The sequence below is a fragment of the Cupressus sempervirens genome, chromosome 6, assembly GCF_028749045.1.
Source record: "Cupressus sempervirens isolate cs-2001-9-10 chromosome 6, ASM2874904v1, whole genome shotgun sequence".
Classification (NCBI taxonomy): domain Eukaryota; kingdom Viridiplantae; phylum Streptophyta; class Pinopsida; order Cupressales; family Cupressaceae; genus Cupressus; species Cupressus sempervirens.
The window spans coordinates 299,506,344-299,532,341 of record NC_143123.1 but is presented as its reverse complement, the minus strand read 5'-3'; the positions used below and the strand labels follow the sequence as shown (position 1 = coordinate 299,532,341).

At 34.8% G+C, this 25,998-nt stretch overlaps 1 protein-coding gene across 3 annotated transcripts in view; it reads left to right on the top strand.

The window, feature by feature from the left end:
- CHR18 (chromatin remodeling factor18) overlaps positions 1-25,998 on the top strand; it is a 311,394-nt gene that overhangs the window by 103,606 nt on the left and 181,790 nt on the right. For all 3 annotated transcript variants that reach the window (XM_089787935.1, XM_089787937.1, XM_089787936.1), the window contains exons 9-14: positions 2,048-2,214; positions 2,316-2,371; positions 2,553-2,628; positions 2,847-2,913; positions 3,785-3,851; positions 4,269-4,335. In XM_089787935.1, the coding sequence (XP_089644061.1) occupies positions 2,048-2,214; positions 2,316-2,371; positions 2,553-2,628; positions 2,847-2,913; positions 3,785-3,851; positions 4,269-4,335 (500 nt within the window). The remainder of the gene's footprint in view (positions 1-2,047; positions 2,215-2,315; positions 2,372-2,552; positions 2,629-2,846; positions 2,914-3,784; positions 3,852-4,268; positions 4,336-25,998) is intronic.

Genomic DNA, 25,998 nt, shown 5'->3' with positions numbered 1-25,998 from the left:
TTTACATGGGTAAATTTGATCAATCATTGATTGTACAATGTTTTTGCTTATAGACTTGCTCAAAACCAAATCATAAATATATTGTGTAATATCCCCATTGTGAAATTAGAAATTAATAAAAATTTAAGTTGTCGAAATTAAATGATGGTGTAATTAGTTATTTAGTCTTAAAGTAACTTTTTATGTCAACTAGAATTGTAAAATAAAAGTCGCTTCATTTCAAATAAAAAAAGAAGACAAAGAAATGGAATACCAAGAGACAATTTGATGGAAGGCCAAGAGTTTCCTGCTGAATGCTATAAAAGTTGAAGAGGAGGATTACTCAGAATGTGTTCAGGTGTATTGAATTTAATATGAAATTGTCTAATGCATTTGAATTTGCTAGATTTCTGGAGACAAAAAGCTTTAGGAGTTGATTGGAGAGCAGGATAAAAACCTGTCTCTTCCTAGGAGTAGATTTGTGATGGAATTCACGCTTATGCCAAATTTGAGAATTTTCATAAAGACAAATCATAAGAAATTGAAGTGTGACACAGAAAATAGAAACATAAATTTTTTTTTTTATAGATGTTTTTACTTGCAGGAACAGCTAAAATATTTTAGGTTTAATATTAATTGTTCTGGGAGGTATTTTCTGTGGGACCTGTTTCATTTTATTGAGGATATATTTGAACCAAAGTATTATGTCGAGACTAATAAGACCCCTCAAATATTATATATTCATCAGGCTTTGAAATGAAGGCACAGGGGGCAAATATAATAATGGTGGAGAGATATATTTGGGGGAAAATATTTACAAAGACTAGAGATGAAGAAAACTATTCTAAAATGAATCATTCATATTGGCAGTGGCTGGTGAAGAATCATCAGACTGGTTTACTTTGTGGACATAGATGTCCTTGAGCTGCTCAAACCATTTGACTCCTGTTTGTGTGGAGATTCACTAATCGCATTCCAGATATAGGCTGGGCAAAGGTTTAGTTGGATGCAAGCAACAGACAAGTCACATGCTTCTATATGTCGGGCAAGACTGTCTTGATGAATTGGGTTCTATAGTATATATCCGCCCATGGAGGGGGGAGTATGGTTCTATAGCATATATCCTTGTTCTCTGTACTTGATAGTTTTCTATATAGGAGTATGGTTCTTTGGCTAACTGGATGGCTCATTTGTTCTAGCTTCTGCTTTCCTCTTAATATCTTTTCCTAAAGTTGTCAGCCCATAATTTTACCCATTAAACTATCATTTTCATATCCTGAATTTTAATAGCGAGAGGTTATAACCAGATTACCTGCGGTTCTTATGATTGTTGCTTCAATCACACAATCTTGAATATGCAAATCAAATTTCTGGAATCATGGTTCCAGGCAACTGGTGTATAATTTCAGACATAAAAATGTTCAAGTTCCTGTGAAACAGCTCAATGGCTTGGGTGTAGCAAATATGAAGGGCTTATTCTTAGAGTTCTTAGATAGATCTCTACTGTACTCTTATAGCTTGCTGCTTGGATTGAATTCAAAATTGTTCAATAGCTAAACTAAAACCAATAGAGGACATAGCTTATTGTTTCATTTTAAACAACCTTGTTCAAATGCTAAATGTGCGTGACTACTGAATCAAGGGGCACTTCCAGTCTTTTATTAGCATAATCTTCTGTGCCTCTTGGAGAGTGAGGACCGGATTTTCTATGTGCACATCATGGCCTCAGGTGTTTTAATATAACATTGCAACATTGGATCTTTATAGGATTTACAATGAGTTATGCTAAGATGGAATGTTCCATCTAAATTTTGTAGTCTTCATACTCTGCGCTTTTAATTTCTGTACTTTTTCAACTGTTTATATATGGCTTCCTCACTTTTAAGGCCATTAATGGTAGCAACCTCTACTGTGCATGCATTGTTTAATTAGGTTTCAATGTAGCAATTTTTCTTAGGATGCCGAATTATATTATCTCCCATTTACGTTGAAAAAGACGAGTTTTAAGTTTCTTCAATATTGTGCTGATTCCTAAAATATATGATGCTTTCTTCATTTTGTATTTCAGAGTTTGGGAAAGTTATGGAGTCTGAGGCCAAGTCAGGCATAATTCCATCAGCAAGAACAAAGTTATTTCAAAATGCTGATCAAATACAAGGCAGATCTGGAAAGTGCTATGTTAACCTTTCTATGCATACCAGTGGGAATATTGCCGCAAGATTCCCATTCCAGGAGGTAATTATTTTGGACTTGCAGCATCTAATTGAATTTTGTCTGGCTTTTTTCCTCTTAGCATTTCCCAATCTAATGGTTGCGGTGTTCTTTGCAATATGAAGAAAGTGATAGCAGCTTTTCGTGCAGTTCCAAAAGCTGAATGGAAGGCCAAAGAAAGGTTATTATTTATGCTATCAAATTTCTGCATATCTTTTTAAATTTTAGATGCAGCATTTAATATGCTTGTTAAAGACAGCCAAATAATTGAGTGTTTTTTTGGTTTCTGTATAACTAAATATTAGTCGTATTATATTTTGAATCGCTTTTAAATTTTTTTAATTTGCCAATCATTTCCATAGGCTATGGATTCTCCCTATATCATCCTTTGCAGATGCAGAAAGAGCTCTTGCACAAATAGATGACCTGGAAGTTGTTGTAAGTATAAGAGTGGATGCATGCATACTTGCTGTTACAATGTGTGTGTGTGCCTATTTATATGTACGTACGTATGTGTATGTGTATGTATGTATGTATCTGCCTATGGATATATGTAATATATATCATTGATATTTACTGCTAAGATGCTAATGAGGCAATTTTCCAGATGTAACCTCATCCATGTGTTGTTTAATATGTTCTTTTGGTTTTATCAGGTGGAATCATTGGATCCTTTTGTGCGACGTGCTCTTGATGCTGGTGCTAAACTTCCCGACCTTAGAGGTGTGCTATATTGACATCATGTCCAGAGTTTTGACTGTGCTTCTCGCTTATACCAATGATATGTTATTAAATTTAGAGGTGTTAGGATATGGGGACAGAGGAATGACGATAGCTCAAATTGTTGGATATTTCAATAAATTGAAAGGTTATATAGCTTACATCATTGTTTTAAGTAATCGGTAATGAGAACTCAGCGGAGTGAAACTAGAATGACTAGATAAATACTGCTTAATTTGCAGTTTTTATGACCACATGACCAAAAAAAAACCAGAGATAAAACAGTTTGTACATTAGGAGTTGAAACAAATCACAGTTCTCATTACCATTTAAGACATACCAGAGAGAACAAAAAGTATGTTTAATATCCAAAAGCCAACGAGGGTTTCTTTTTTCTTTTTAATTTTATGCTTGCAAGAAGGAAAAATTTCTTTATCTGCAATTGACTGTCAAAAGTGGGAACTGACTTTTTATAATGTATGTGTTTACAACTTTACAACAAATTTTTATTATAAGTAATTGTTTCCTGTACATGGAAATGCTTTCAAGACAGATTATCAAATTATTTGGGTCCAACTAGTTAACATAATTTTGGAGTGGTTTTTGTGCAGAAGTATAGGCATAGAAGCTGGCTGTAACCATTTTAGTTTAAGTAATTGATGTTTGTTTTAATAATTGAAATTTTTATTGCCATTTATGGCTGTAATTTTTGACAGTCTGTGCTGCAAGCTTGAATTATTTTCTGTTTTAATTACACAGATAATAAGTTGAATGTGGGTCCTTAAAGTTGGCTATGACATACATGCTGCCGATTCCTGAAGAAAAGCTATATATACACTTAACTGAGCTCAAAAGTAATTTTTTTGATATGCAGGAATGTACAGCAATATACCCGCTTTCCTGGAGAATGTACTATTACCGTTTCAAAGAGATGGAGTAAGGTGATACAATTCTAAATATTTTGTAGATGATAGAATTTAGATGGGTAGCATTTTTGAATACCATAAATAGGTAATTATGATATTCTACATCAATAAAGTTTCCATTTTGTTTTTATCTTTTCTCAAAGAAAAAGAGACATTGATTCAACAGAGATTTAGGCAGCATTATAATCTGCATTAGTCTACTTTTTGGTTGTTTAAAGTTTTTCCACCTCAAACTTTATGTTGGTATCTTGAATTTCGTATTTTCCAATTCACCAGTAGCTATTTTTTTGCAAATTTGAACTTGGTGTTAGAAGGAAATATTCTTGATGGAGATAGTATACTTGTTAACATATTGACTGGCATGCCGTTGTTCAGTTTTGATCTTACAATTTGATTATATTGCTTTGTGTATCTAAGAAAATTGTGTAACAGGTTTGTTTTGGAGCATGGTGGACGTGCTCTTATCGCTGATGAAATGGGATTGGGAAAGACTTTGCAGGTTTGTAGATTTATGATTTTATTGAATACATTGTTTATTAAATCTAACCAAATTGGTTCACACTTGTTATCTATGGTGATGGTCGTCTGGAATGATGAGATGCCAGAATGAAATTATATGGTTATTGCATTAGGATATGATACTAAATTATAGAGCATCATGATGCATTCTCAATCTATTCGTGAAAAAAAATGTTGAAAATATTGAACTGGAAATGCCAAAAACACACGTATAATCATGGGGAGACCAGCTCACATGATATGGTTTGCACCTGCAAATACAACTGTGATTACATGTACTAACACAATTTGGAATATCTGTATTGTGTTAACAACATAAGATTGAAAAAGCCACATATATGATTTTCTTTTCTATACATGTGGCAGGAAAGGAAATTATATGTGGCTAGTCTTACCCTTAGTTTCTTGGTGGGAGTACTAATTTCCTAGCCCCCAATTTTCTCGAGCTGGTTTTGGGGATGGCAAAGGGGAAGACTAAGGGACGGCAAAGGAGAAGGCTTTACAAAATGAAAATATATAAGGAAATATATTCATAAGAAAACATGGATTAAACATGCAGTAGGTTATACTATAGCTTCCAGCGTAGTTAGTACAGACCCAAGGCTATTATTCTGAATTGCATATCTGATCACTCAAACATTTGGAAAAGCAATTTGAAGGCAGACGATAGAAGAATGCATTAAAAAAATTCTGGAGCAATGAGCTTGAGACTTCCCCCCATCTTGTAGACACTTTTATGGTGTCTTAATCTCGGAAGTTCAAGAAGGAAACTTGTGTAGGGAATCCTCAAGGATTTCTGCTTGTTTAACACGCATAAAATTTCTGATTTCTGCAGTTCTGAAACCAAGATCACAAGTTGTACAAGCTCAAGTCTGTTAGATGAGACACAATTGAGTCCATGAATAGTGTGACCTTTTGTACCATTAGGTGCTATCTTTAATTTCGAGGAGTCCGGTGTATTAATGTGCTATTGGAGTATCATCCCTAATCTAAATGCCAAAGTTCTTATTTTTTTCTGGATTTTCTGCGTTTTCTGAATTTTTTTGAGTTTTGAATTTGAACTGGATAGGATAAATAATGCAAAGAATTTTGGGATAATTGACGGATGGAATAACTAATAAAAACTACAAAATGTAGACTACTAATAATTCAAAAAAGTTGGGGCTTTATTTGCATGTTCTGGAAAATCTGGTACTTATCCTTACACAGCAAGATTAATAATATGGCATAGACTGGAAATTGCTGTCCTAAGTACCATCCCTTCAATCCCACAACTCTCCTAGCACTGTAAATGCGAATGCTAGATTGCAAATTAAAGGAATTTGCCGATGAAATTGTTATTTTTTGAAATTCTGGGAATCTGCTTTATGATCTGCTGAGCCCAGAATTGCCCATTTTCTAAAATTTATTATTGAAACCTGTTGATTTTAATAGATTTGTCTTTTTCTGTAACTTGTAATAGCACTTCGATTTTTGTGCGTGCTCCAAGTTACCTTCTTGATGCATATGTATATGATATTAAGAGGCATGTCTCCGAAGAGACATGTCTCTTTAATTCTCATTAGTTATCAATAACATTTGCTTATTATAATGATTAATAGTGAGGTAATTATTATATATATATATAGAGAGAGAGAGAGAGAGAGACACACATACACACTATATCTCATATATTTAATGTATAGATTAAATGAGTTAAGCATATATCTTTAAGTATATATCTTATATATAGGCAATGTATATATCTCACACACACAGAGACACAGAGACACACGCATACATCTTCAGTAATTTTATTCCTACTGAAACTACACTAACATTAACAAAATCTTGCTGCTGTATGTTGCTGAATGTGGCTGCAGCAATGATGCAATCAGATTTGAGGTCTCTGCTCACCCACATCTCCTGTAGATGTAATTATGCTTGCAGACAGAGGGGTTCGCTGTAGGACGTGATATTTGTGACGCATAGTGTCTAAAATGCCCAGATCTGTCCTTTTCTATGATAATAACAGAAAGCCTCTGCCAATATCCTTAAAGAAAATCTGAAGTGAATTTCCATCACCAATTCTTTGAATGGAACAGCGAAACCAAACCCTTGAGAGGTACTACACTCTTGTAGCCTCCTAAATTGTTAAGTTTTGTTTCCCCACTTGATCTGCTGAAAGCTTTGCTCAGAACTCCAAACTAAATGAAGCCTAAGCTGAAAATAACTTGTGAACAGTGAAATTGAAGCCTTGTAAACTCGATTTATGTACAACACCCAGGAACATATTCATACAGAATATAAGAAATATATTTATCAGGAATCCTTTCTTACAAGTCAACAATATAATATATGTCAAATAAGAACCGTGAATTCATTAAATCTTCTTAGTCTGGGCATGCATTTCTGATCAAAACTTCAAGATTTTGAAACATTTGGCTATTAAACAATTTTCTTAGGTCTCCAACTGAAATCCCTAAATCTGACAATGAAGCACCCTGGCTAAACCTGAAATGAATCCACTCTGGTGATTAAGTGGGTCTACGTTGAATCCACCATAGAATGGTAAGGGTTTTCATTCTTAGGAAACTGAATTAAAAAGAAGAATCTCTCAAAGCTCTTCAAACAGAAATTAATAAACCAAGCATAATCATCACGAGCCTCTTGATCTTCTTTTATAACCAACTGCAGAGACTTTTGTCCTTCCCTTTGCTTGTCTTAATTTTGCTTTCTTTTAAATTTTTGTTTCCCCTTAATTTGATTTGAGCTTAGGGAAATAATAAAAAAGTGTAATGTCCCCTTCTCTGAGGTGAAGTTTAATAATAATAGAGTTAAAAGATATGATTAAATAAATAAATGTATTTATGATTATGATGCATAAAATAATAATTACATTGACAATTAAATTATATACACATGATGGTAAAGATATATATCTATACATACATACATACATACATAATATTTAATGGAATGAAAAAAATAAATAAAAAATAATAATAAATATAATGTTAAATTAATCAAATAATAATAAGATAATAAATGACATTTATTATTATTTAATTAACTAAGCCTAATTGATATCCTGAGCTTGGAAAGTTTCAGAGTTACTAATTGTCAAGTTCTTATAGTTCAAAACATTTAAGGTGCATCATTATATATAGTTGTGTATTTTTATAAGCCCAAGTATCATGATTAAAGATTTTCACCAGAAAATCTTTCTTAGTGAAGACTTTTGCATGTTAACAGTTAACAGTGGAGATTAATATTCCAAGTTACATAGTCAAAGAACGAGGGTTAAATATTATTGTAGAACACTAATAGCCCAACATTATATAATAGTAGAGACAGATGAGTACCTTCAAAACAAGAAAACAATATCCACATTGGATTCATACATGTCATTACAACTCATTGAATTAACATCCACCCAGACTTCAACTCAGTGAGCATAAGCTTAAAGCGGGTATTTCAGAGAGAGTGTGATCCAGTAAAGAAGCCATTAATTCATAAGTCAGCAATGAACTTCTAGTGATGATTTATTGATGAATGATTGACTACCTCACAACTTGCAATCAAAATAAGGTAAGGAAAACTATAACATCCGGTTTTCCTGGGTCTAAAATAATATCTATCATACTCAAAGAATACAGTTATTACTTTGTTTCATAGGAAGACAGTTATATCATTTCATGTTCATGTTAATAAGATTTACCGTTAAAATCAGATAGACAAAATTTCTTAACTTGAAGTACCATCAAATGAAATTATTATAGAAATTGAAAACTACATACCTCGAAAAAATGAGATTGAAATCAATTAGGGATACTTCTGCAACCACTTGGGTTAGTCCACAAATACCTCTATAACAATACCACAAAATGACTTCTATCCAATCAAATGACGATTATCGTTAAATACCATTATATAAAATTAGGGCATCACATACCACTATATCAATTAGGGCATTGTTTACCTTCGGTTTATTTAGAGCTTCTAATACCGCTATCTCACTTAGGGCTTTCGCTACCACGAATTCAACTAGGGCGTCCAATACCACGGATTCAATTAGGGCTTCTGATACCACTGATTAAAATAGGGCTTCCAATATCCCAGATTCAATTAGGGCTTCCGATACCACCGATTCAAATAGGGTTTCCAATACCACGGGTTCAATTAGGGCTTTCGATACCACAATATCATTTAGGGTTCCAACCATCTCTCAATCAATTAGGGTTTCAGATTCCTTTCCCTCCGATTACTTAAATGTGACAGTATCTCAAGATTAGAAAATATGCTTATATTCGATATTCATGTAAAGGAAAAGCAATACATGATTCTATCTCTTATATCTAGGTGTAAAATAACAGTAACAATGAAAATAACTCAATTTAATCTTACCTCATAAATAAAAGTGATATTACCTGTTTAACAATTGATTGTATAGCTTATCTCTGTCTGATGCACGTTTGACACCTTGGGAAGAGGTGAAATATTGTTAGGGGCTTAACCACCCAACCTTGGACCAAATCTTATCCCCTCACGATCTCTAATGAGAAGGGCCCTCCCTACCTAGAACAGACAGGGGACATCTTGCCATCCACTGGGCTTCCTGGTAATTTAACATGCAACTTGGCAGCAAGAGATCACAATTTATGCATTAATTCATATTAAAAAAAAGATAATTGTTGTTCTATCATAACTGGTCCTGATTCATATTGTTGAGGATTCCTTTCTCTCACCTCATCACCCATCTTCTTGGCTACACAGCCAGGTGAGTCCCAGGTATTTGGAATTCTCAGAACAGATGGCTCTATCAATTATTCAAGAAGATTACATACAACCATCATTTCACATTCTATGATTATGTTCTTTAAAGATCTCAAAATTGACAACATTCTTGACAACATTCTTCATGAGTAGAGAGATATGAAATATTCAAGCAAATATGAATCCGTATTTTGATTTCTGTTTACTTGGAATTACTAGCTGCTATGGGTTTGGAAAGATTGGAGGTAAAAGAAATCAAACGCTCCAAGAACATGAAAGCCGAAGGAGGAAAGAATAAAAGGATGGTTCGATCTTGAGTGTGACTCAATTAAAATGGAAGGCTTGACTATATGGCTTCCTACGGTTACAAGAACCCATTCAAATTTAACTCAAATCGATCTCCATGCCAAGTGTTATCATTAAAAAAAAGTAAAGAATATTAAATCGGAAAGAATAGAGTTATAATTCGAGAATTATAATAATTGAAATGTTATTATAATTCGAACGTTATTAAAATCTTATATGTACTAGCAACATGACTTTTTTAATTAAATTATAATGGTGCCAAATCATTTATACATATATGAACGTTTATAAATATTAATTAAAATAATATGATGAAAGATATATTAAAATCCTTTGAGATATGTTTATATTTAACCCAATTAATTTAAGTAAATTATTAAATAACTCATGCGAATCCAGCAGATGTATTCTATTTCAAATCGCTAGGTCCTTTACCTGTCTGCCCAGTGATGGTGATGCCCTGCCTAATTCTTTTCTGACAATACTTGCACCCCTTCAACATGCTTCCTGCAAGGAATTTCTCCGTAATTAAATTTAATAATCATAACAATTAACCTTCATTTTAATTCCGTGAGTTCGTGATTAACGATCAACTAACATGTCATCTTCACTTAAAATCACGACGACTAACTATCTTACCATTTCATCAGATTATAACAAATTAAACTGCCAACTGACTTCATGTGAACCTCAATGGCTATAATTCAAATGAGGTCAAAAATTGGGATGTAACAAAAACAAATATTTAGAAGTTTTAGGAAGTGTCTTTGGTGTGGTGTCAATATGCTTAGAACAACTATACATTAGATATCAACAGAAAATGCGCTCCATGAGTATGAATTAATAACAAACAAACACTAGCGATATGGGCTATATAGTTTCTAACATGATATTGGAATTACAATGTATAGCCACTACACAGTAGTTGCTATTATGTAGTTGCTATTTTCTTAACTTAATGCTTAATTAATAAGAGATTTTAGATAGACGTAGTGTGACAGTAACACAAGTTTGGATATTAAAGACAACACCATCCCATTAAGATTAGTGGTTATAATAGAGATTTGTAACTGATCCAGTTATAATTCTTCTATGAGAATGGTTAAGGCCTAACGAGTCCACTAAGTGAATGGGCAAGATAAGACATTAGTTTGAAGAAGTACAAATAGTAATAAACTATTAATAATTATAAGTCACGTCTGTCATGACCCCTCCCCCTGATTAATCCAAAACCTGGGTTTGGCCCACTTCACATCCTAGTAGGCATAAGTCTTAAGTGTGAGAGATGTATTTGGGTGAGCTGGATTAACTCCTATCTTTTAATATTTCATCTTCATTCGTTGTTTTTCATTTAATTGATGTGTGAGCCAGGGAGCGGGACTCAAACCTACATGGCATCCTAACTCCCTTCTTCGTGGATGCCACTTCATTCCACCATTCTCCCTAACTGGATGATAACACTCGAGCCTCTTGGCATGCGAGATTGGTTTTTAACGCACATCTGAGCGCTGGAGCAGCATGTTGATATATTCGTTTTGGGTGGATGGGAGTTGGATGCAGAAACCGGAAAACATCAGATATTCATGCTATATTGTTATTGTGAATCAAGTTATTCTGATCAATCCAATATCTGTTCTCGCAAGTGATGATTTGGTGGGAAGTTCGGGGTGTGTGAAGGCTTGTGCAATCTCAAGCACCAAGTTGGATGATTCGTGGGAAACTTATTATCTAGGAAGACAAGGCTTGGGATACCCTCTGTTTGATTGGCCTTGGGCTAGGAAAGATACTATACTGCCTTTCTTGCTTCAAACATTGAATGTAGCAGCTACTGACCACCTTCAACTAATGAATGGTATTTATAATTATGTTTGCAGAACTATGTAATGCTTGGGTTTCTTTTTTTGGAGTAAACGTGGCCTTGATCAGTTCTTGTGCTACTGATTTGGACAGGTCCTGAATTTTGTTTGATAATTTCTGTAGTTACATGGTTATGTTTGAGGATTTTGTGTGTTGGATTCTATTAAATTAATAATTGTCCTTTCTGCGAATAGCGTCAGTATGGTGCCATCTTGATTACTCTCTTCTTGTGAGGTTCTCTTTTTCTTTAATCTACATATCAGAGTTTGAGAACATAAAACTAGTTTTCAGTTGCGGGTTCATTTCAGTGATAACAGAGCAGCAATCCTGCTGCCTTGTGGATTTTTCTTGAATGCACCAGTACAACAGAAAACCATGTGGAATTTGGAAACCACCACCAATTCTTGAAGGCAAAACAGTTTCAGAGATCATTGGGGTACATTCGATGGCTGAATGAGTACCAATTGCTCCCAATACAACAGTGGAGGCGGGCAGAGAAGCAAGGGAGACACTAAGGGCTTTAAGGGAAGGACAAAATCAAGTAGCTACTGTACTGCAGCAACTCACACAAGCGATACAACAGATTAGTACAGGACCTAGACGACATCAAAGTCACCATAGTATAGATGGAGGTGTAGTTAGGTCAACACATGGCAGAGAGACATTCACTTGAACCACAAATAGGCCTTCAGTGCCGGTTTTTGCTGAACAACAGGATGAAGTTGTTAATGTAGCAGACATACCTGAAGATGCCATGGCTATTCATGCGGAATGGGACTTGTTTCTGGACAATGTCAAGGCGGTATTGGGCTTCGTTTAATAGATAAATCAGTGAAGAGAGATGATGAAAGCTCGACAAGATAGGAGGCCAAGGAATCCTTGTAAAGATTTAAAGCATGCTATGAACAAGCTCTCATTACCAGTATTTGATGGTAGCAGGAAAAGTACAGCTAGAGCTTGGATACAAAAATTGCATACTTTTCTCATGTTTAAACCCATGTCTGAAGCTGATGCAATTAAGTTTGCCACCATGCATCTAGAGGGATTGGCTTATGATTGGTGGCACCATGGGTTGGTAACCCAAGATCACCGTATGGTTTCTTCATATAAGGAATTTAGCAATAAGCTGATTACCAGATTTGACAAGAAGGACATTGAGGTTTATTACACGGAATTAGCTTAGCTCAAGCACAGTGGATTCTTGGATGCCTACATCGATGAATTTCGAAGGATATCTGTCATGGTCCCAGACATGACTGAAACAGAAAGGTAATGCTATTTGTGGAGGGATTGAGCAAGAGATTCAAGGGATTCATCAAAGTAATGAAACTAAATACTTTATAGGATGCAATCAAGGTGACACTTGATTTGGATAGTTCATCTCCAGTGGTTCAGCCTTCCAAAAAGCCCTTCAAAGGATCCAAAACCAATCAGAAATTATGAAATCAAAATAAGAGTGAGCCCTCTAAAACTGATTATGAGTCTAGAAACAAGTTAAGGAGGAGAAATTTATGTTTTACATGCAAGGAACCTTGGTCTCCAGATCATAGATGAAGGGGAAAAGGTAAGGTTCACCATATTGAAGTGGTTTCAGATGAAGAAAATGATGGTAACGAATCTGATGACAGTGTCGAACTTGTTGATCATGAGCAGCCCCTGTCGGGAAAGGTAGATAAACAGGTTTCAGATCAATGACCTATAGTTGCTACCCTTTTTGGAGATCTTACAGGTGGTCTTATTTGTCTTAAGGGAGTAGGAAAGGGACAACGAATGGTTTGCTTGGTGGATATAGGGGCTACATATAACTTCATCAATGCTTCCATAGCAGCAAAGAGGAAGTTACAAGAGAATAAAGTTCCACACTTTGATGTCAAGGTGGCGGTCTTCTTAAGTGCTCAAGAATGGTTTCACCGCTTGAAGTTAATTTGGGGAGTTACAATCTCATATTAGATTTTTGTGCGATTGAGTTAGGTCGAATGGATGCCATTTTGGGTAAATACACCATTGGCCACAATCAGAGACAGGTCGAGTTTATGGAAGGCAAATGATAGGTCATTCTCAGAGCTATGACAGAAAAGGGTCCCTGGATCGTTTTAGCTCAGAGGATGGAATCCATTCTAAGACATGAGGACATTGAGTGGGCAACACGTTGTTTGATATCCACCAAGACCAATTCAAACTTGGGGCAGTAGCATCACATTGAAATTTAGGCTATGTTAGATGAACACAAGGGTGTTTTTTGTGTTATTCCCCCTGGCATACCCCCTGATTGCGGGTTTGAGCATGTGATAGAGTTGGAGGAAGGAGTAAAGCTAGTAATTACTACACCATATTGTTATTTAAGGCACTATAGGGAAGAGATAGAGTGGACTATTCGGGAGTTGCTTGACATGGGACACATAAGGCCAAGCTCTAGCCCATTTGCCTCATCTGTAGTTTTGGTCAAGAAGAAGGAATAGACTCTATGAATGTGCATAGATGACAGGGCCTTGAACAAGAGAACCATTAAGAATAGGTATCCCATACACTGTATTGATGAGCTTTTGGATGAGCTACATGGGGCCGTTTACTTCTCAAAAATTGATCTCCATTCAGGCTACCATTTGATTAGTGTTCGTGAGGAAGATGTGCAGAAGACGACATTCAGATGCCATTATGGCCACTATGAGTTTTTGGTGATGCCTTTTGGGCTCACAAACGCTTTTGCTACATTCCAATCATGCATGAATCACATATTTAATAAGCAGTTGCACGAGTTTGTTCTAGTGTTCTTTGATGATATTCTGATTTTTGGCAAGACATGGGAGGAACACTTGCAGCATTTGAAGGAGGCCCTGGGAATTATGGAGCAACACTCATTGTTTGGTAAAGAATTGAATTGTGAGTTTGGATTGACGAAGATTTTGTATTTAGGGCATGTGATCGGTGCTAATGGAGTTTAGTTGCATCGGGAAATGATTCGGGCAATTCTAGATTGGCCACCTTTGAAGAATGTGTCAGATTTGAGAGGCTTCCTTGGGTTATGTTCTTACTATAGGAGGTTTGTGAAGGGATTCTCACAGCTTGCAACACCTCTTACTGATCTTAAAAAGGCAGGGGCTTTTAGATGGTCTACATATTTGGAAGTAATATTAGATAAAGTCAAGAGGGTTATGAGCACATTCCCAGTGTTAGCACTACCGAATTTCACCATACCATTCATCTTGGAGTGTGATGCTTTAGGTGATGGGATTGGGGCGTTCCTCATGTAGGGTAGATCCACATGCATATGAAAGCAGGAAACTAAAAGATCATGAGAAACTGTATTCCACCTATGACTAGGAGATGTTAGCCATCATGCACTTTCTAGGCAAACTCAGACAGTACTTGGTGGGTGGACGTTTTGTAGTAAGGATGGATCATACTAGTTTACGTTTTTTCTTGGGTCAAAGAGAGTTGAATGAGAGACAACAAAAATGGATCGGCAGGATCCAGGCTTATGACTTTGACATTGAGTATATCAAAGCAAAGAACAAGGTAGTTTCTGATGCATTATCCAGGAGACAAGCCAATGCCAGTTGTTGTTCTATGTCAGAGGTTTCAGTTGATTGAGAATCTCAACTATTAATTGAATACTCCAGAAATACCTTCGCTTGCAAGGTTATGGAAGGGCAGATTTAGGATGACAGGTACAGGGTAATGGGTGATATTATTTATCACAAAAATAGGATTTACTTGATTCTTGAATCAGATTGAAGGAGCAGATTATGTAGGTATTTCATGACAGTCCTAGAACAGGCCACCATGGATACTTTAAGACCTACAAGTAGATATGTGAGAGATTCACACGGAAGGACCTTAAAGACGATGTTCTTCGTAATGTTAGGGAATGTATACCCTGCCAACAAAAAAAATCCAAACATGTATACCCCGCTGGTCTATTACAGCTCTTACCTATTCCGGAGCACAAGTGGGAGAGTATATCCATAGACTTTATCATAGGCCTACTGAAGGTGCAAGGTAAAGACTATATATTTGTGGTGGTTGAAAGGCTGACCAAATATGCACATTTCTTTGCAGTCGCAACCAATTGGACAACTTCACAGGTAGCAACATTATTCTTCAAAGAGGTTTTTAGGTTGCATGGCCTTCCCAAAACCATAATCAGTGATAGGGACAACAAGTTTTATATCAGCTTCAGGCAAGAGCTATTCAGATTGGCGGGAAGCCAGTTTACACCCAACACTAGTTACCACCCTCGGACAAATGGCCAAACAGAGATCATGAATAAGTGGATAGAAGGGTACCTTCCTAATTATGATTTTGGGTAGCAATGGGTTTGGGTGAGATGGTTGTATCTGGGTGAGTATTGCTACAATTCAACCCATCATATGACCATTGGTATGTACCTTTATAGAGCTCTCTATGGGTACGAGCTATACTCTTTTGTGGATGTTGCCTTAATGGGTAGTTGGGTACCCTTGGCCGAAGATTGGTAACAAAAACAGCAAGACATCCTATCCTCACTTAAAGAAAATGCGTTCTCAAAATCAACAAATATTCTATGCGGACCGACACTGAATAGAGAGGGTATTTGAGGTCGGGGAGATGGTGTTTCTATGACTCTAGCCTTACAGGTAGAGTTCACTAGAAATGAATGGGACTGAGAAGCTCAGGGCTAAGTTCTATGGACCTTACAAAGTAAATAAGATGATTGGAGAAGTGACATACGAATTGGAATTATCCCCTGACAACAAGATTCACATTGCCTCAAAAAGGCTTTGGGACAACACGTTAGTATCACTTCAAGGTTACCTCCATTGGACGATGAAGGGAAACTAGAACTTTTGCGGGTGGAAGTGTTGGATATGAGAGAAAAACAAGTAAGGAACAAAACTATTAAGGAGTATTTGATCAGATGGGCCAATTTGCCAATCGAGGATACCTCATGGGAGAGTGAGCAGATACTTCAGCATCTGTCAATTCGAGTGCTTGGGGACAAGCAATCCTGGGAAGGGAGGACTGTCATGTCTCTTGCCCTCGAATAATCGAAAATTTGGGGTTGGCCTACTTTACATACCAATAGGCATAAGTCTGTAAGTGTGAGGGATGTGATTAGGTGAGCTGAATTAACTCCTATCTTTTAATATTTCATCTTCATTGGTTGTTTTTCATTCAATTGATGTGTGAGCCAAGTGGTAGGGCTCAAGTCTGCGTGGCATCCTAACTCCCTTCTTCGTGGATGCCACTTCACTCCACCATTCTCCCTAATTGGATAATAACGCTTGAGACTCTTGGCCTGCGAAGTTGGTCTATAATGCACATCTCAGCGCTAGAGCAACATGTTAACATATCGGACTTGGGCGAACGGGAGGAGTTGGATGGAGAAAGCATAAATCATCGGATACATCTTAGGTAATTACCTCTGAAGGGATGAAACCCCTATTCATGCTATATTGTTATTGTGAATCAAGTTATTTTGATCAACCAGATATCTGCACTGGTAGGTGATGATTTGGCAGGAAGTTCAGGGTGTGTAAAGGCTCGTGCAATCTCAAGCCCCAAGTTGGATGATTTACGGGAAACCAGTGTATTGACAATGCACATGTATGAGCATTTCTTATGGTGGAAGACATAGAATGGTATTGGTAGTAAATTGGAGGTAACCATTGCACTTATTATCCAATAACACAAGGCTTGGGATACCCTTCGTTTGATTGGCTTTGGCTGTTAAAGATATTGTATCGCCTCTCTTGCTTCAAACACTGAACGTAGCAGCTGCTGAGCACCTTTAGCCAATGAATGGTATTTATAATTATGTTTCTAGAATTGTGTAATGCCTTGGTTTCTTTTTTTTGAGTAAACGTGGCCTTGACCAGCCAGAGGGCAATTGATTTGGACAGATCCTCAATTTTGTTTAATAACTTCTGTAGTTATATGGTTATGTTTGAGGATTTTGTATGTTGGATTCTATTAAATTAATAATTATCGTATTTGCTAATTGCGTCCCATCTTGATTGCTCTCTTCTTGTGAGGTTCTCTTTTTCTTTAATCTACATATCAGAGTTGGAGAACATGAAACTAGTTTTTCAGTGGCGGGTTCATTTCAATGTCTCATCTATGGGACGATATATATATATATATATATATATATATATATATATATATATATATATATATATATATATATATAGTCATTTAATCCAATATGGGGGAAAAAATAGAAAGAAGAAATTGTCAGCAACATCATTGATAGAAAACTACGTGACCAATATATAAAGGGATCACAACATTTGCAACAACTATATAAGATATAAAGAAGAACAAACCAATTCGTATAAGATAGGCTTAGGATCAGTCAACTTTCATAAAATGACATTGAAAAGAATGAGAGTGATGTATATAGGACAGATTGAATCATAAATGAAAATGAAAGTGAAACACATAAGAATCTTAATCAGTAAAAACATAGTAGTTAAAAGATCATAATTAATGCTAATCGATCTAGTACAGACCGATTAAGTAAATATTGGTTTGCTTATATCTTCAAATCCTATATTGTTGTTATAGTGAAATATAAATATAAATATAGAAGAGATGGTAGAGTATGAAATCGCATCCATTTTTTGAAGCATTTTGTATAAGATACTTGGTTATCAAAGACAATGTCCATCATACAATAAATATATCATTGTCAAAATGAGGAATCACATAAGAATATAATCCTCGTGGATTAGACTTAATCCATATTGTAATGGTAGGTATTTGGTTTGATCAATACCCACATTACCTAATTCAATATAATAAGGATATCAATATTATACACCTTTACAAATCATATCTGAAACACATATTTGTGACAAGTTACAAAGAAGTTTATATGTTATAGAAAGAAATACATCTCTTGCAATTTTATGAAGCTAGAGAAATGCCTGAGGGGTCCAAGAGGGGGCATTACAGTGGTATTTGAGCATGATCCTAACATTCTGTAGGGTAAAAGATAAATAGGGGATTCATTGAATAAGAGAGTATTTATGGAAAACCCCATCATTTAGTCACAAGAGTGAAGGCATCGTCATTCAACATCAAAGAACATAATAGTCCTAAGGTCTGGCAAGTCTCGATTCGAGAAAAGAAGACACATAATTGTGGCGATGTCTATTCAAAGCAATACTAAAAAGTGAAAGCATAAGGAACATATTGAGATCATTTGAGAATATATGTGATAAAATAAGTATGACTTATGTACTAAATTTAAAATAGACCATTCTTGATAAAGTTGAGATTCTTAAAAGCGAATCTAGAGATACAAGACGTTTTTTGTAGAGGGCTTTTTGAATGTTAGTCATAGAGGGCATTCGTGGTGCATGTCGACCATAGAGGACATTCTTGAATGTTGGTCACATAGGGCATTCTTGTGAATGTCGGGCGCAAAGGGCATACTTGTGAATGTTGCCTGTAGAGGGCATTCTTGAATGTCAGCCATAAAGGGAATTCTTATGAATGTCAGCTATAGAGCGCATTCTTGAATGTCGACCTTAGAGGGCATTCTTGGTGAATGTCAGCCATTTAGGGTTTCTTAGTGAACATTGCCATGCTTGTTAGAGGTCAGTCTTGGTGATCATTTCCATTCTTGGTAGAGGTTGCTCTTTGTGAGCATTGCCATTCTTGGCAGAGGGCGCTCTTCGTGAGTGTTACCATTCTTGGAGGACGGCGTTCTTGATGAGCATCGCCGTTTTTGGAAGAGAGCATTCTTAGTGATTGTCACCATGCTTGGAAGAGGGCATTGTTAGTGAGTGTTGTCATTCTTGGAAGAGGGTGTTCTTAGTGAGCATCAACATTCTTGGCAGAGGGCGTTCTTAGTGAGTGTTGCCACTCATGGTAGAGGGCATTCTTTGTGATGTCCCCACTCCGAGAATATAATTGAATAGTAAATAATAAGATTAAATTATTAAATAAAGTAATTGTAAATATAATTTTCTTTTGATGGGTAATAGGCCAAAGCCTTTATAACTTATTATTGTTAACTATTAAGTTCAAGTATACTAGAACCCAAGATCTCCCAGATATGAGGCTCACAGCTTACCGTTGTGTTATAGGCTCTTGCCTAATGATATATATAATTTATTATATGATTAATATGATTATATAATAATGAAGAAAATAATAACAAAATTAATGTTAAAATAAAATGTTCATATATTTTTTGATCGCTAAAGGGCCTAAGTCAAATAGTTTTATAAATTTAAATTTATGGATGAGTTTGTACATGTTTCCAAGGAAAGAACAATGTTAAGAAAACCTCTAGTCTTGTTTGAGACTTTGATCCATATAAAACTTTATAGTGAAATAATGGGGCAACCCCCATTTTGCAGACTTTATAAATAGGTACTCCCTTATCTTTAAAAATTCATTTACATGTTGAATTTTTCTCTTTTATTCCCTATATTTGTCAATGCCCGTTCTTTAGTTAATATCCATCTTTGTCAGTTAGATGTTGCACATTGTTTGAATGCTTTTGAGAGATCTACACTCACTCGCCCTTGGGGAAGATCATTGTTAGATTTTTTATACAATATGTTACCTATTTATATTTGATGTAGAAATGAAAATAATATTTGGTCCGTGTCCTCTAATTTATCCTTCAGTCTAAAAAAAAAAAAAGGAGATATGCTATCATTCAATCAGAATCAATAAGAATGATTTAAGCTGAATGTGATCAATTGGGAACTTGATGAGAAATCTTCATTTGTTGATATAGTTGTTTCATAGCTTTTTGCTTATCTTCATATGCTTAATCCTATGTTTTTTTTGTGATAATACTTCTTGATACTTAGTGTGACAAAATAGATGCCATAAATTTTGGTAATTAACAATCTTACTATATCAAATGAGAGGGACTAAAATTAATATTGAGATATTTAAATGTCTAATTTTATTTAAAATTCTTTAATAGATAGCTCGAGCCCTAACTTGAAGACAAAAAATAGGAATTGTTCATACAAAGAAAGAAAATAAAAACTAAGGGGACTAAAAGGAGGAGAAAGGGAAGGCTAAGGGAGAGCCTAAAGAAAACATCGAATAGGGTCATGAGAAAGCTGCTAACAACCTAGAGAGCACACTAATGAACGAATCAGTACCACAAGAGTGCATATTATTGCATAGGACCTAAGCATGGACTTTGAAGGGGACACAATAGAGCATGAAAATTAAAAGAGGCCCACCTAAAAATAATCGAGTGGAGAAAAACAAACCTTACAAGGAGATGACACAGAAATTGTTAATTTTAGGATCGTTTTTGCAAAAGTAGAATCATAGCCATTGTAATTAATGATCTCCAAATGCAGATTTGGATCTCATATAAATATGAGAGGAGACATGTCTCTATGGTGTAATCATCATTTAAATAATATTAGATTAACATGAATAATATTAATATGTATAAAAATAATTTAATATATATTATATACAATAATATAGATGTATTATATACAATAATATATATGTATTATATACAATAATATATATTATTAACATGGATAAGTATATATAGGAAATGATGATTACCAAAAATGTATATCAGATCGAATCAATCCGATTGAAGCTACGACTTCAACAAAAATAAGGAGCCTAAATATCTGCCGTATATGATATATGTATATTATATTCAATAATATATATGTATTATATACAATAATATATATTATTTACATGGATAAGTATATATAGGAAATGATGATTACCAAAAATATATATCAGATCGAATCAATCCGACTAAAGCTACAACTTCAACAAAAGTAAGGAGCCTAAAGATTTGCCTCCTTTGATTATATTACTAACAAAGGATTCCTCAAATCTAATAACAATAATCCTAGATTAAAACAGATTAGATTATTTTTGGAGGATATCTTCTCCATCTGCTCGTCTATTAGCTAGATAGTCTGCTTCATTATTATTCTTCTGATAAATATGTTGTCTAATTAAGTTTTCTAATTTATCAACAATCTTTAGTGCATACTCCAGTTTGGAATTAAGTATCCAGTTACGGTTGATCCTTTTCCTTAGAGCATTTATGATAAGTAGTCACCTTTGATCACGAAGTTGCTAATGCCCACTTCTAGACCGAGATTGAACCCTTCAATTAAGGCCTCTAATTCTGCTAGGTTATTAGAAAGTACCTCTAGGGACTTGGCTCTCTTTAGAATATAAGAACCTTTATTTGAATGGATTATACATCCTAATCCTATTAGACTTGGATTTCCCCTAGAGGTCCCATTAAAATTAAGCTTTGCCCAACTAGTTGGAGGAGGTTCCCATTTACACTCAGCCCTGGATTGTTTGTTAGTTTTTGAGTAGATCATCAGAGGTTTAATTAGTTGAACTAATTCTTGTGCACTTGTGCATTATTCTTCTTTATGTGATTTCTTGAGGTTATTGTTTGCCACCTCTTTTATACAAGCCTCCAATTATTTAGGAAAGAGTTTATATCCATACTTACATTATTGAATATTCTTCTAGTCCCCTCCTTCCATAATTCCCATAGAAGAATAAATGGAGAGAGTTTCCAAAGATTGCTATACACCTTAGAGCACCCTTGTTTGGGCCAACATTTAAGAAAACTCCATAGGTTATAAAAAAATGGTTGTTTGCCAATTAAGTTTTTGACATAAGCATTGTCAACATTTCCCAGCGTATGGGCAATGAAACAACAAATGATTGACCGTCTCATATTCTTTTTCACAAAGATAACATCTTGAAGGTCTTTGAAACCCATCTTTGTAAACATATCTGAAGTGAATTCTTTTTGGGAGAGCTGCCCAAAGGAATATACCTTCTTTAGGAAGACATGCTATGTCCCACTCTTCTCCCATAGTTGTGAGTTAATAATTTTTTCATATCCTCTTTTGACACTAGATTTACCATCCTTTGAAGCTTCGCATATTAGTCTATCATTCCTACGTTTATGGTTGGCCTGTCATCTCTTTAAAATTTGTCTTTCTTGTATTGGCAGTGTTGTCTCTTCGAGGGATTTCTACTACCAATCCCCATAAAGATTGTCATTAATCTTACATTTGTAATCCCTTACTTGCAAACCCCATCGATTGGTAAGAGTGTTTTTATTATTAGCTGGTAAATTAAAGCTAATTGATGAGGGAAGCCCATCCCATGAGTCCTACCAAAATAGGGCATCTTGGCGACAAGTAATGTCCCATGTGAGATTATCAGAAATTAAGGGGCGACAATTCAATATAGAATTCCAGATTCTAGAGCCTTTTGGGTAAACGTCCACACCTATCCCAACTACATAGTTGTTTGTTTGTCTTAAAAGTGATTTCATGTATTAACAAGAAGTTCTATTGGATTGACAATTCTGGGCAATTTAATATACCATCTGAAATTAATATATGGCATTATAAGTATTCATCACAAGTATTTGAATAGTCTTCTAATTATGATCATTTGTAATATATCATTTTCATAATTAGATTGTTGCTCTCTTTTGTCCAATATCCGGCTTCTTATAATCTTAATTAATATATGTAATGGATAATGCAGTAATTATATTTACATTATTTATTAATTGTTTATATTATATTGATGATTATATTACTATATATTAATTTCATTTTCCCTTTTTATAATTGAGTTAATCATTTATTTTATTGTAATGATTTCATTATCTAGTAATAGATAATAATATTGTGAGTAACATTACACTATATTCTTTCATCACTATTAAAGTGATGATATAGTAATAGGCTATAGAGGGCATTCTAAAATGTCAACCTTAGAGAATTTTGAGGTGCAATACTTTGTGAATGATATGATACGATAGATTTTAATGACGTCCACGAGACTAAAGTAGTCTATGGGACCCATGCAGTCACCCTCCTGAGTCAGGAGCGAAACTAGTTAGTTGCAAAGTTTTGGTTAACTTGGCTCTCCTTCTCTGAAGTTTGATAATCAAATCCGCTGTTCTCTTCACTCGAATAAATAGTTGAAGTCCTTGTTTTGCGGCTTTTTTGTATAACCAGATTTGATGTCATTGTAAGCCAGGCACTCCTTGACAAAGTGCTGCTCTGTCTCAACTGTTCCCATATTACAGAATAAACATGTTCTGTCTGCCCACTCTTCCTTTGGATCTTGCCATCTCTTCTCTATCAGGGGAAGTTCTAAGTGAAATTCCTTGTAATGCATTCTTTTCTATGAGAGAGAATTGAGGTGAAAGACTTTGTACCACCCTCTGACTTGGTTCATGGTGGTTACTATTTCGCATATGATATGTAATCAAAGGTGACGATCTTTCATTGACATATATAAACAAAAGGTAACCATTGTAATGTGACGATCTTATAAATGGTAGACTTGTTGTCATGATTAGACAAAAGGTAACCATTGTAAAGTGGCGACCTTATAAATGGTAGACCTGTTATCATGATCTGACAGAAGGTAACCATTGTAAGGTGATGATCTTATAAATGGTAGACCTGTTATCATGAGAGACTTGATTAACTTATTTTTCTAGAGTGGTAGAAGTCATGATAATGAACGTATCATGATCAAACTTCATTAAGTTGTCGTCCTAGAGTGCCAAAGATCATGATACTTGTCATGATAGATACCATGACACTGTGATTTCTTGTTATCTGATAGACTATATTAAATTGTTGTCCCGAAGTACTGGAAATTAGATAACTCACATCCTTCTAGGATATAACATATTCTTTTGGAAGGCATCAAGGATTTGATGCATGTACACATATCAAAAGAATATACGTATGATGAATATCATATGATTGATATTTCTTGTTTAATCATACTTTGGATTATATTGAAATCTAACATCTAAGTTGATGGATTTATGTTGATATCCTTAAATATGTCATTCCAGGAATATCATATGAGATGACATCTTTTCATATACTCAAAAGCATAATGTGTTCTATATCACTTCTCCCTAACTAAGAGGGAGTGTTAAGTTTGTAGTTGCAGTCAGATTGATTTGATCATGAAATGCATTGATGGAAAATCATCATTAGATAAATGTTCTTATATATATATTATATTATATATATAATAATATATATATTATACATAAGGTTATTTATATAATTAATATATTAACTAATGATTATTAACTATAGAGATATGTCTCTTCATGAGACATGTCCCCTGCCATATTTACGAGTCTTCAAATCTGTATTTGGAAGACATGAATTACAATGGTCATGTTATTACATTTGCAGAAAACGATCCATGTTACTTCAACAGAAGGTGCTATAAGCCATAGTACTAAAATGTAGAAATGATAGAAGATGCATCCTTGTTTCAATGGTTGTATTTGAGGAACAGTTTATGAAAGTGGTTGGAGGCTAGAAAAGTAAGCTCGAAGTGTGTTGAAGCATATTATAGATAGTGGATGGAGAATAGCAATTATCAACCTTTTTATATGTGGTGGTAACACAATATAGGAAGGTCAGGTGATCAGGAATGGAAAGTTAGATCTCTAGGATTAAAGAAAGAAATAGCAGTACAGGTTGACCTCTCATGCTACTAAACTACATAGTGCAATGGCGAAGTTTTAAGTCATAAAAGTTTGTAAAAATTGATGTCGAACATGGACAATTCTGGCCATACCTTTAGAATGTTGATTTGGTGTACTTGTGCTGAGATTTTAATGGTAGAAAGTTGTACAAAGGGAAAGGAAAAAGTGATTCTTTTGGGCTAGGAGATTGCCTTACTTCCATGGGTGACATATTTCAAGCTCAATTATGTAGATATAAAGTTTGTGAATGCGTGTATCTCTTGTGTAATAAAATGTTAAGTGATATAAATGCTTTCAGATTCAAAATTGATGGAGTTCTGTTAAGGTATGTTTTGCTTTTTTATCCACAAAGGGTTCAAGGAGGTGAATCACTAGCGATGCCAGAGGGAAAGGAAACAATGTAAGGTTGCAGGTGTTTCCAATAGAATGGAAAAATCAATAAATGTAACCTATTTTAGGAATAGTGAGGATGGTAGTAATGAGTTAGGAAGGTCCTGAAGAAAGAGGTGATACGTTTATTGCCGAAAAGCAATAGAACTATTAAATAAGTCATGCAGATCATAAACAGAAAAACAATGAATTGGAAGGATTCCATGAACCTAGAGATTCTTTTAATGACCGTGAGAGTTAAATGAAGATAAAACCATATTTCTTTATAGAATTACATCAAGCTGGCTGTTTTGAAATGTAGACAGACACACATTTATGTCTTGAAGAAAAAATCAGGAAATAGCTACTATAATAATAAGATATCAGATATAAAAGTAAGGCTAGCTAATTATGTTACCAAAAAACTGCAACATTAAAATGGGCAAGAACACAATCTAGTAGCTTTCGACATGTTTTCATGATTTGCTACATAATGAGAATCATCCTTCTATTAACATCATATCAATGCTTTCCTGTGCAAAAAATGAAATCATTGAAAGTAAGAATGTTTTGCTTGCAACAAGGAAAAGAATCATTTGTACACACACACACACAAATATATTATTGTATATGTATTTATGGATCTATATAAATACATGTGTTGTATGATAGTTTTTATGATGATATGTATTTAATAATGATTCATTTAACATAAACTATATATTTTTATGTTTTATACATATGCTTAGACCAATGGATATGATATTTATGTTCTAACACCATATCATTTTTCTACAAGAAAACATTTGAGCATTAACGACTGATACGAAG